Here is a 12,458-nt window from a genome sequence, read left to right as displayed (position 1 = left end):
GAACGGTATAACCTCATTGTGTAATATTAAATTTTTAATCTGTTTGACTTTCTCTAATAGTTCTTCCACTTTGTATGTTTAATGCTTGACAGATCGAGGACTCGAGGCTGAAAATGTGATTTGAGCTAGTTGCTTTTTCAGTCTGTAGGCATTAGGATTTAGGAGGCCTTGACTTTATTGTTGTTACTGAAATAATTTACAAAAACCTATGATAATTTATGGATGTGATTGAACTCTTTTGTTTTTGTATTTATGTAAAGCTTTAAGTATTTGTATCCATAACTTATATTTTAGATTTACATGGAGTGAATTACTTTCATTTTGAAAAATGGACCACCTACATTTCTTGAAGCTAAAGAACCCGAACCCGACTGTCGGGTACCCGATTGGTCGCGTATCCGACTTAGTCGGGTTCGGGTTCGGGCTCATTTTTCCCAAACCCGACGTGTCGGGTACACGAACCCGAACTACACGACCCGACGCCCACCCCTACATTTGAGTGAAAAAAAAATCTCGAAGCAAATTGGGTGGAAAAAAGGAGGGATTTCTCTCTTCTCTATTTCCTCTTAAAAATTAAATCTCATCCTTCTCTTATTTCTATAAATTGAAGCCAAGTAAAATCAATATAAAGAATCATGTATTTTACAAGTGAATTACGTACCAAATGGAGCATTCATATGCTATTATAGGAAGGACAATTTTCTTCCAACAAAAAATACTTAACTCCCACGTGCGCCTACAACATTAAAATTACAAATGAAAAAGTGGATGAGGACAAAAAATGATAATTTTTATAAATTATGAACTAAAAATACTAATTTTATAATGAATGGGACTAAAAATACTATTTCACTTGTTAATAGATGTACATGTCCAAAAGCTTACAAATTTTCGATCCAAATATAAAGAAGAAAAAAATATTCTAGATAATTTAGTGATAATTTAATATGTAAAATATTTTTAGACAAGGTAGAAAAAAATATTTTTAGTTATAAAATAATTTAGTGATGATTTAATATGTAAAATATTAAAATATATTAAATATATATAACTATTCAAGGTATGATTTGGCAATTTTGTCCGACTAGAGAGTAAGTGTAATATTTATTAGTTTAGAAGGATAAATATTATATCAATGATAGTTTAGGCGGCCAAAGTGTACTTACCCTTTTTGTAAACGATGAAGGTTTTATTACATTATTTATTACTTTTTAAAGATAGGGTAAAATACATTTTGTCCTTCTGAATAATTCTTGATGTAAATTTACCCTCCAAAATTAACAAATGTAAAACTTACCTCTTAGTTGAACAAAAATACCCCTCATGCCTTGACCAATTATATTATTCTCAATATATTCTAATATTTTGCAAATTAAGTCATCACCATATTAATCTTTTTTAATAAGTAAAAATTTTAAATTAAAATTGGGGTACAAATTAATATATATATATATAGGAGATACACAATAAATATAATATCACCAACAACTCATATATGCTTTTCAAAAAAAAAAATGACAAATACATATGTTTACCCAAAAGTTAAACATTTTATAAAAAAAATTAATAAATATATTCTATCATATTTTTAAAGAAAATATATTCAAAACATTGATATGTAATTACTAATTTTATCTAAAAGAATAAATAGTTAATAACTTAATTTTATTATCAAACTATTAAAAAGTTTTCACGAAAATATGTTCTATGTATTTATTGTACTCATTCATTAATTAACTTTGAGTGTGTAAAACATAACAAAAATTCAAATTATTTAACTCACTAATTATATTTTATACTATTATAATTAAAAGATGTGTTTTTCAATGAAGAAAATTTTAATTAAACTTAAAATGAAAAATTATTAAAAAAATAAACTATATATATATATAATATAAGAACAATATTATCCAAAAATTTAATCGTAGGGGATAAGTTTACATTTGTTAGTTTAAAAATATAAATATTACATCAAAAATATTTTAGGTTGCAAATTGTATTTTACCCTTAAAACTATACAGTAATCATATAAATTTAGTATACATGACTTTATATGTGGTTGATTTCATTTTGACTTGATGACGAATGGATTTTCCAAAAATAGTTACTAATTACACTTCTTAAATAAAATAAAATAAGCACTCTAAGTAAATTACAACATATGCATCCAATTTTGCCATGTTTTAATACATAGAAACGTAATAATCCTCGACGTAGGGCACTGCGACCAATAATTTGGTCGTTTCAATAGAATGTTGTACACGGCCGAAGCATATAATTTTTAATCCAATTATTGCAAAACCCATATATAAAGAACAGAAAAATATTCTAGATCCAAAGTAGATAAGATTACAAGAACTGGAAACTACCGTAAAGGAAAAAGTCACGAGAAATTACTTTCACACAGTGAGCGTACATTCTCTCTATCGTTCACCCTTTTCAGTTTTCCCCCCTTTATTTGGTAAATAGGAGCAAAAATTCCAAAAGCAATTTAGAAACGAAAATCTGAAGAAATCCAGAGCGAAAAATCCCATCAATGGCAAAGAAAATTTGTTTGGTTTAGGCACACTGGAAGCCTGGAGGGACCTTCTTGGAGCAAACATTGAGTAGCAAGCTGAGGGACAGGGGAACGTTCAGGTTGATGCCCAACACATTGGCTTTGATGGCGGTGCAGAGGCAGACGGCAGCCTCAACATCGGCCAAGCCTTCGATCAGAGTGCAGCATGGGGTTTTCGGAGGAGTTCCAATGGTGAGATCAATCAACCCACCAAGCAAATTAGCACATACACCTAGTTTTAGGGCATCTCTAGGGCAGGTGGCCTTGCCGGGGCTCGCCGGTGGAGGAGGACAGTTTGGCTTAGGCTTGGGCTTCGGCTTTGGTTTTGGAGTAGGGCAAGTCCCACATGCACTAGAAAGAGTGAAGAATACAAGGTTTAGTACCAGGAAAAGGGCTATGGATGTTTGTTTCTTGGTAGCCATTTTTGTCGAGGAAACCCTAGTAGGTTGTGGGGAAGACACAAAAGGGTTTCTGAGGATGTAAGGATTTGTGGTGCGAATTGGGGTTTTTATAGGGGAAGAGGTAAGATGGGATGTTTTAGGGATATAATAAAGAAATAGTGGTAACATATGGGTGCACTAAGATTTTAGCTGGCAAAAACCAGCATAGGTTGGGCAAATTTTGGATGCATGCGAGCAAATTGCCATGTTCTTTGCTCGATTCCATGTCTATGTATCTCTGGATTTGTCTAACTTATCTTGTAGTAAATCGTACTATTCCATGCATGTTCCACAAGTTGTATTGTATACTACTGCAATACGTACATATTTGCTTTCATTGATTGATTGATTGATATTGAATTCCTTTCAAAGTAACTAATCTGCGTAAACTTCCTTTATCGTGCTACTATGTTCATAAACATTTTCGTCTAAATTGCCACATGGATTAGGAACTGAAAGATATGTTACTTACGAGATTTTACCAAAAACATTAAAGTGTGTCACTGAACATCCCTGTTCGATAAAATTGTCATAGTCGAATTTCAGAATTTACTATATATATGGGTTTAAAAGTAATTCTTCGTGAGTCCAATCAACGGGCCTGGATGCAACATACCTACCAAATTACTTGACGTAATTTTTATTTATGTGCATTGTGTTTGGATTAGGTGATATATATATATATATATATATATATGTGTATAATTTAAAAGATTTCTCTCCCATATGGATGATCACAGGTTGCAATACATAAACGCAGGACATAATTTTCTTAAAATTTTAAGATGCACACAAAATAATTTTAAGCCTGCTTATATATAACTCGGACCCATTACCATCTCTATTTTTATGCACATATGTTATTGATAATGGATTGACAAATATATTGATGTGAATATAAGAAGGAAAAGCTCTATGGAGCTAAGGTCGCAAAATACTTGGACGGCCGGTAGATAGCGATTTTCTTAAAAAAAATTATAATTTTAGTCCTGTAATATAAAAAGTAGTACATTACATGAAAAAGAGAAAAATTAACATTGAAATAATTAGTAAGTGAAATTCTCATTGTTAATTTATATGATTTACTTGCTAATATATTTAGCAATAAAAAGTTATTTGTTAACAACTTTAACAATGCATTATTTAAAGTATATATTAGATAATTCAAATTAGTAACAAAAATTTACTTGTTAATTAGCTCGACATAGATTTAGCGTCAAATTCTTTTATAACTATTGGGTCATTTACTTATAATCGTTTTTTTGTCCTGCACGATTTGATTTTTACAATTTAGTCCTGTAATTTTAAAATGTGGCAATTTCAATCATTTTTTCAGCCAAATCCTCAATTTAATTGGATCATATGCAAGCCACGTGCAATTTTTTATCCAATTGCTAAAATTTTAAAGTACACTACTAAATTATAAATTAATTCGTATATGACTAAAATCTCATTTTATCAAATATTTTCAAAGGGAAAACATAAATCAAAAAATAAATCTAATTCGATAAATCAAATTGCAGTCGCCTACAAGAAATTATATATATATATATATATATATATATATATGTAAATATATTCCTATTCTCGCCGTTAAATGAAACAAGGTACTCTAGCCTATACTTTAATTAATACTTGTTAAACAAATTAACCTTGGAACAAGACATATACAGATAAATTAGTTTTTTAAAATAAATGCATCAACCTAATTATTATTTGTCACAATTTTATTTATAAACGATTTTTTATTGGTAATATCATCACATTAAATAATCACTATAAACAAATTGATACAAATTAAAAATTAAATTTTAATCATGATTAATAAATATTTATCATAGTTTTAATTATAACCAAAATACTTGTTATAATTATTAGTTATGGTTAAACATTTTTTTCTCATTGCAGAAGCAACGACTAATAAACATTGTACAATTATAATTAATTATTATTCACTAAACTTGTACGCTTTTAATGTTGTAATTGTCCTATATTTTCAATGAAACTATAAGTTATAATTCTTAGAATTATTGAGATGAGAGTAATCAATACAACTCTATATATAGTAATGGAATTAATAATTTTGAGGAATTTCATATATATATATATATATTTATCATTGTTCTTTGAATATAAGTACATATCCGGTGGAGGGTTCACGGGTAGTCTTACAACCTGCAGCAATGGGCTCCACGCAGGTCAGTCTTATTCAATAATTCTCTGATCAATCCCCAAACGAATTTTGATAATTGGTTGAATTATGATTTTGTTTTATTTGGTATAAATTTCTGACAATTGGGCAGTCAGATCTAGTGGGAAATGCATGCAATCACGTTGATTAGTAGGAAATTAATATCGGTTCAGATTCTTGGAAATGGCTGACAAGACTCATGACTATTTTTCATTTTTAAGAAGTTATTTTCCCTAGAATAAGCTATAACATCGTTTTATAACATTAAGATGAAAGTAATTAATTAATAAAAAATTGCTGTATTATAATTATTAGATATATAAATATTGGTATTCTGGATTTGTCAATGGATAAACTACAAGCTCATTCTCATTGATCTTAATTCTAAATACCCTTCATTGTTTAAAAAATTATAAATACCCCTTAAAATTACGAATATTCTAACAGATACCCTCGTACAATAAACTGTCACAAAAGAATATTTGTTTAGGGTACTTGTGATTTTTCAAATAATGAGGAGTATTTATAATTATCATAAATCTCAGAAAACCCTTTGTAATTTACCTATATTTATTAAATTAATATTAAAAATATTATTTATTGATATTTGATGCAATTATATTGATGGGGAGTAAAAAAGAAAAATATTCTTAAGATCAAGTACCAACAATTTCCATTAAAAAGGAAAGGAAAAACCAAAAGAAAAAAAAATGGCCACTGTCTATGTACATGAATAAAATACATCATTTATTTTTATATATACTTTATATTGAGTGTGAGGGTATTATAGTAACTAGCTCAATATATGTTAGCCCTCTATATCTAATAAGTAAATACCAAAGTACGTAGTCTTTTCTTATTTATTTATGGGATAATTACAGTCTTTTCTCTTTAGGTTTGGTATAATTATGAGTAGATTTCTTATAATTTGAAAAATTACGTTTAGCACCCCTGAGGTTTGCTTTCGTTTACCAAATAAGTCTTTCTATTAGTCAAAATTATCTGAATTTGCTGATATTAACAAAAACAACTGAATGAAAATTGATGTCTGCCCTTGATTGACTTAAAACTGACTTATTACAGATCAAATAATTTTTTTTGGACTAAACTACCCTTATAATTGTGAAAATATACCTCCTCACATATATTAACACTTGAGGACGTATGAGGATAATTTAGTTGTAAAAAGATTTATTTGACCTACTGTTAGTCGTCAATAAGTCAATCGGGGGTAAATACAGATTTGTCTTCAATTTTCTTTTTGTTAATATCAACAAATTTGGTAAATTTTGACTAACGAAGGAACTTATTTGTTAAGCGAAAACAAACATCAGGAGTGCGAGATTCAATTTCTCAAACCACAAGAGATATAATTACACCAAATTTTAGCATTTACATCAAGTTTGTCCCAATCCGCATCCAGGAACATGACACACTAAGCATAACTACTCAATAACATGAAGTCATCAATACAGAGCAATAAAATCCTAATAATTCCAAAAACAAAAAAAAAATTAGAATCAGTGTTCGCAGAGGAATATATGATGCTAAAAATTTAAGTTAAGCAAACGCATATGAATGAACTCCAATTAATATCACAACAGATTAGGGTTATCCTAAGTGAACTTGCATCAATTTCAACTTATAACTATATCATAACAAAAATAGTTCGAATTCAGACAGCTCTTTCTAGTGGGAAATTAACGACTAATCGATATAGATGGCAACGGGTCTGAATTGTACCAGGGCGAGGTCTTAGTGTTGTGGACCTGGATGTGATCCGAACTTGATTCTTCTTAATATTTTTTTATTTTTATTATAGCTTATGATTAATGAAGTATATTTATACACATGCAAGAAATGTTCATAATTCTTTTCAACTTACATATGATACATAAAATTAATATTTTTATAATTAAAACAATAATATAAAATAATTTGAAATTCTAATGTATATATAAGTGGTATATTTTAAAAATTTTAATATTTATAGCGCAAAATATGCACATATAAAGTTATAAGACAATTAACATCTTTCAATAATATTTATGATATTATTATTTTTTCTAAATAAACAGGTAATCAATATTTTGAAAATTTTAAACTGAGTCCACTCAATCTAACCTATTGTATCTCAAGTCAGGGACGGGATATAGATCCAAAAATTTCTTGACAGATTGGATCCCAAATTTTTGCGGACCCTAGTCAGATCCAACCGTCAATCATAATTCCTATGAACCACTTACTAAATACAAGCATGTTACATTGTAGGTGTAAAAGTGCTCATTGTCTAGTTAGATTTTTGCAAACCCTTAGGCAGATTGCTTACAAGTAAAACAACATTGAAAGAAACATGTAATATATGTTTCACTGGCGAAAGCAAAACTCATTTCAGACTTTTAAACAGTGGATGTTTTTTCGAGCAAGCTCTTATTCACTATCAATAAGTAAGACATATTGTACTTATTTATGACTATTATTATTATAACCATATTAATTTTGCCCTTAAATTTTAATACCGACTGATAGAATTTTAAACATAAAACAACACTAAAATTTTAAAGTTACAAGACTAGTTTGCGAAAATCAATTCCTATAGGATAAAAATTGCCACCCTCATAAGTTACAGTACTAAAATTGCATTTTCCCCAAATTTACAATGAATTTTCGATAGAATCCATTCCAAATTTTTTTTACAATCAGGCAATATTTCTATAGTTGCGGGACATTAATTCAAATATTACAGCAGGGAATGCATCATATATGACAAACAAAAATGTAAAATATATAGAATGGAATTTTTGATCGAAGACATTCCTAATAATCCAAACACTCCAAGAACATGAAGGCATATTGGGTACTTTAGATCTGTGCTAGTAAAATGTTAGACACGAATCATGTGCTTTTCTGATAATCGAAGAGCATCCCTCCATCTTAGCAGAAAGTAGTCAAAATCTTGAATTAATTAATAAAGATCAACGTGGTTAATATTTAAATTTTTGCATTGATTTTGTCTGATCATAATAGATAATATTAATTTACTATGATTCTTAAGTCGTACTGATTTATAACGTAGGGAATAATCAATCTTTTTATAGTGTTTGATGTTATATATAAGCCAAAAATTTGTTTTTAATATGAATTGTTTTTTATTAGAAAAAACAATTAATTTTCACGATTAGAAAGTACTTTCATAAACTATTTTCTTCGCCTTATTCTTCTTTCTTTTAATGTGTTAAGAAAATTCCTAAATATTCGAACAAAAACAAGAAAAAAGAAAATAATTAAGAAAAGGAATAAAAGTTTTACCGTTCTTAGGGCTCATGACCACAGTTCACTAGAATTCGATTTTTTACTTCAATCCTTCCCTAAATAAGATACATAATGTTATCTTTATATTCTTTGTGTTTATATATTAAATGTGCGTAATAAAGATATGCAATAAAATAATGAAAAATTGAATTTGCAATTCACATGCCCCATTAGAATTTCAACACCGATTAGCATGTGATTTTTGACAAAGAAGGAATCTGTTGTTAAGTCCGTGAAGAAAAATTAATGTCCGATGGAATTTTTCTAATTATCAACTGGATGATATTTCATATATTTTCAGAACCTTCTGATGTTGTATTTAGATATTAATTAATATAGGAAAAAATACATTTTTCATCCTACGACTTTTGTGGTGTGGTACTTTTTGTTCACTTCGACTCTAATTTTGCAATTGAGATAATAATTTTAAAAATTAGCACACTTAGTTCAATTTCTATTGGAAAAAAGGAATTGTGTCAAGCATGTGCCTTTTTTCAAAGCAAAATTGACAATTATATGCAGAAATTGGATCAAATGTACAATAATTTTTTTTTAAAAAAAAGAAACTATTGTCTTCGAATATGAAATTGAAGTGGACAAAAAGTACCATCCCGCTATAGTTATTTGATGAAAAATATTTTTTTTTCTTTTAATATAAAGTTATAAGTGTTAGTATTATTAAAGCTTAAATATATTTTTAGCCCTATAATTATTTATATTTTGGCATTTTTACTCTTTATCTTTCTAGTATTGTAAAATAGTTGGGTAACTTTTTAACATTTCTCAATTTTGCTATTTTCGATGCCAGATTTGCAAAAGTGTCAAAATAAATCATTTGCGCCTAGCTGTTTCATTTAAATTGGAGCTTTTGTTTTGACTGGTTCGTTTTTGCCAACATAGACGAAAAATTTTAAAAAAAAGTGACGCGGTACACATGATTTATTCCAACAACTTTTACAAAACAGGCACTGGAAAGACCAAAATTACGAAATGTAAAAAAGTTAAAAGACTCTTGCAATCCCATAAAGGATAAAATGCCAAAATTAGATGTAAACAAACCTCAGAATTAATAGATGTAATTTTTCAAACCATAAAGGATTAACGTGTAATTACATCAAATATAAAGGGAGGGGAGTGTAATTATCCCAAAACATAATCACATGTGTGAATTTATGGCAATTTTTTCACAAGGAATTTTCTTGCAAAGCTTTCGTAGTTTGATCACATGTAAGGAAGTTATGGCTTTTCCTTAATTTGTGTTGGACATGGATGACTTAGTCGAGATCTACTTGAATTTGAACTCAGATACAGCTTCATCTCAATAGAAAGAAACTTAATAATAGATAAAGATTGAAGATCAATTACATCTAGTTTAAAATTGAAGAAAAATAAATGACAAGTCCTCAATTCAGATGACTCCAATTGTATGGACTTTATCTGTGGATCTGGAAATGCATGGCCAGCTTGTCTTTGCATATTCTACATTTCATCAACCACTTGTACCCTCACAATATTATTAACCAAGAAATGGTTAAAATATTCATATTGTTCATCTATAAAACCCCAACACTCTTCTCTCCATTTTCCCATCACACAGCCTTGAAGCAAAACACATAGCATTCCATAGTCAAGAAATGGCTTCAAGAGCTGCCACATCCACTGCCCTTCTGCTTCTCTTCAACCTTCTCTTCTTCACAATGGTGACCTCAACTTCTGTTCCCTGCCCACCAACACCCAAAACCCCCAGCCACGGCCACGGCCACAAGCACTCCAAGGCCAAGTGCCCAAAAGACACCCTCAAGTTGGGAGTTTGCGCCAACTTGCTCAACGACTTGGTGCACCTCGTCGTGGGAACCCCACCCAAGACTCCATGCTGCACACTCATTGAAGGCTTGGCAGATCTTGAGGCTGCCGTATGCCTTTGCACAGCCATCAAAGCCAATGTCTTGGGCATTAACCTCAATGTTCCAGTCTCCCTTAGCTTGCTTCTCAACTACTGCGGCAAGAAGGCCCCCTCTGGCTTCCAGTGTGCATAAGCCAACCAAGTTTAATTATGCTCTCTACTGTTTATTTTCTAAGTATTTTTTCTGTATGGTCTTTCTCAATATTGTTTCTTTGTGTAATGTCAGTTTTCTGCTTAATTATTGGTCCATTTTATTGACTAATAGAAGGTTTCTGACCTTCTATTAATTGTCAATATAGCCTTCTATTGCAGTAATGATTTATTTATGGATTTAGCAATAAAATGAAATTATTCAAAGCTTTTCAAATTAATGCTCCATGCTCGACAGCTTCATCAATGAGGTCCAAGGTTGCAACACTATTGACTCCTGTTTGACTTAGAATTGTTGAGTGTTCGATCACTGAAACAAAATGATACGAAAATTCAAGTTTTAACAAAGATTAATATGCAATCTTCATGGTTAATTTTTACTTATGTCCAAAATATTTATAATTTTTAAAAAAAAATCAATATTAATCTACGTATAATCGCCTTAAATAAATTTACTATAACTAATGTTTTGACTTCTTTTATGGAAGAAATCAATAATGCTAATGTTTTGACTTATTGACAGAAACAATGGCTAATAATTATTGTGCAGCCATAATTAAATAATTTTCACCATGGCTTCACCATGATTAGTATTATCTAATATAACATGAGATTGAGTTAAACTTAACAATTTCAGAATACACAGAAATTTATTTTTGAGGAAGTAACATTTTTTATATCTTATAAATTAGGCTCGTTTTACTTTTGGTCCCATTCATTATGGGATTAGCACTTTAGTCCCATAACTTACAAAAATTAGCATTTTTTGTCCTCATCCACTTTTTTGTCTATAAATTTAATGGTGTAATGCACGTGCCTAGCATATGATTGTTAAGTATTTTTTAATCTTGAAGGAAATTAGGGCAAAAACATAGCGATTTCTATTTTCTCTCACAAAAATTGAATGTTATCCTTCCCATATTTCTAATAAATCAATAATAAGTCAATAGAGTGTGAATATCAATTTTCATGTATTGTTGTTTTGTTAATATCAGCAAATTCAGTGAATTTTGACTAGCGAAGGGATTTATGTGTTAGATGGAAACAAACTTCAGGAGTAATAGATGTAATCTTTCAAACTACAAGAAATTTATGTGTAATCATACCAAATCTCATATAAAAGTGTAATTATCCCTAATTGTTATGTTGATTTCATATTAGTAATAACTATGCCTTAACGCATTTGTCATGTGATTGTTAGAGTTTCATCAATTTCTCTTTAATTACAGTAGAAAGTGATGAATTAATAAATTGCTTTTCAAGCTTACGTGATACCTTTTGGCGTGGGCCTAGTTGCACTTTCTTGTTTTTACATTCACTAGGAAATATTATTTTTTGTTATAGTTAATTACTATGATGAAAAAAAAAAATCATAGTGAATATTAGTACTGATTTTTATAATTTTTAAATCGTAGTTATAGCAATGGATTATTATTCATTTGTGAACAAGTCGATTACAATCATTAATATCAAATACACGCTATAAATTATTGTATCTTGTGAAATGGACACTTGCCGAACTTTCAATGAGCCTCATGTCTCCATTCATCTGTAACTATCAAAATCTCGAACATGTCCTCTACAATCAAAAAATTTAAATTATAAAACGACCCCCTCATTTATTTGATTTAGCATATATATATAGCAGTGTATGGAACTATTTATGTGGTGGATCTTCCAACGAATGGACCACATACAAATATTAGATGTATATGTATATTGCAAACAAATGAAAATGTCGTGTTAGTGTTCGTGCCACGTTCGAGGTGCACCCACTAGGCTAACTAGGTAGATTTTTATAGGTTTTGTATTGAGTGGCTGTTTGTTCGTGCTGTAAAGATACATCATAAATGCATCCTGGACATTTACTTGGGCATCTAGGGGCAAATTGTATATTTTTGTCCT

At 29.7% G+C, this 12,458-nt stretch overlaps 1 protein-coding gene and 1 pseudogene across 1 annotated transcript; one reads left to right on the top strand and one right to left on the bottom strand.

The window, feature by feature from the left end:
- Positions 1-2,307: 2,307 nt before the first annotated feature.
- LOC105164304 (lipid transfer protein EARLI 1) lies at positions 2,308-3,060 on the bottom strand. The gene has a single exon (XM_011082925.3). The coding sequence runs from the start codon at positions 2,977-2,979 to the stop codon at positions 2,560-2,562; it is 420 nt and encodes a 139-aa protein (XP_011081227.1). The 5' UTR covers positions 2,980-3,060; the 3' UTR covers positions 2,308-2,559.
- Positions 3,061-10,071: 7,011 nt separating this feature from the next.
- LOC105164305 (putative lipid-binding protein AIR1 pseudogene) lies at positions 10,072-10,770 on the top strand (annotated as a pseudogene).
- The last annotated feature ends 1,688 nt before the right edge of the window (positions 10,771-12,458 follow it).

The sequence above is a fragment of the Sesamum indicum genome, linkage group LG6 (assembly GCF_026168435.1).
Source record: "Sesamum indicum cultivar Baizhima isolate 11 linkage group LG6, ASM2616843v1, whole genome shotgun sequence".
Taxonomy (NCBI): Eukaryota; Viridiplantae; Streptophyta; class Magnoliopsida; order Lamiales; family Pedaliaceae; genus Sesamum; species Sesamum indicum.
This window is presented reverse-complemented; position numbering and strand designations above follow the sequence as displayed.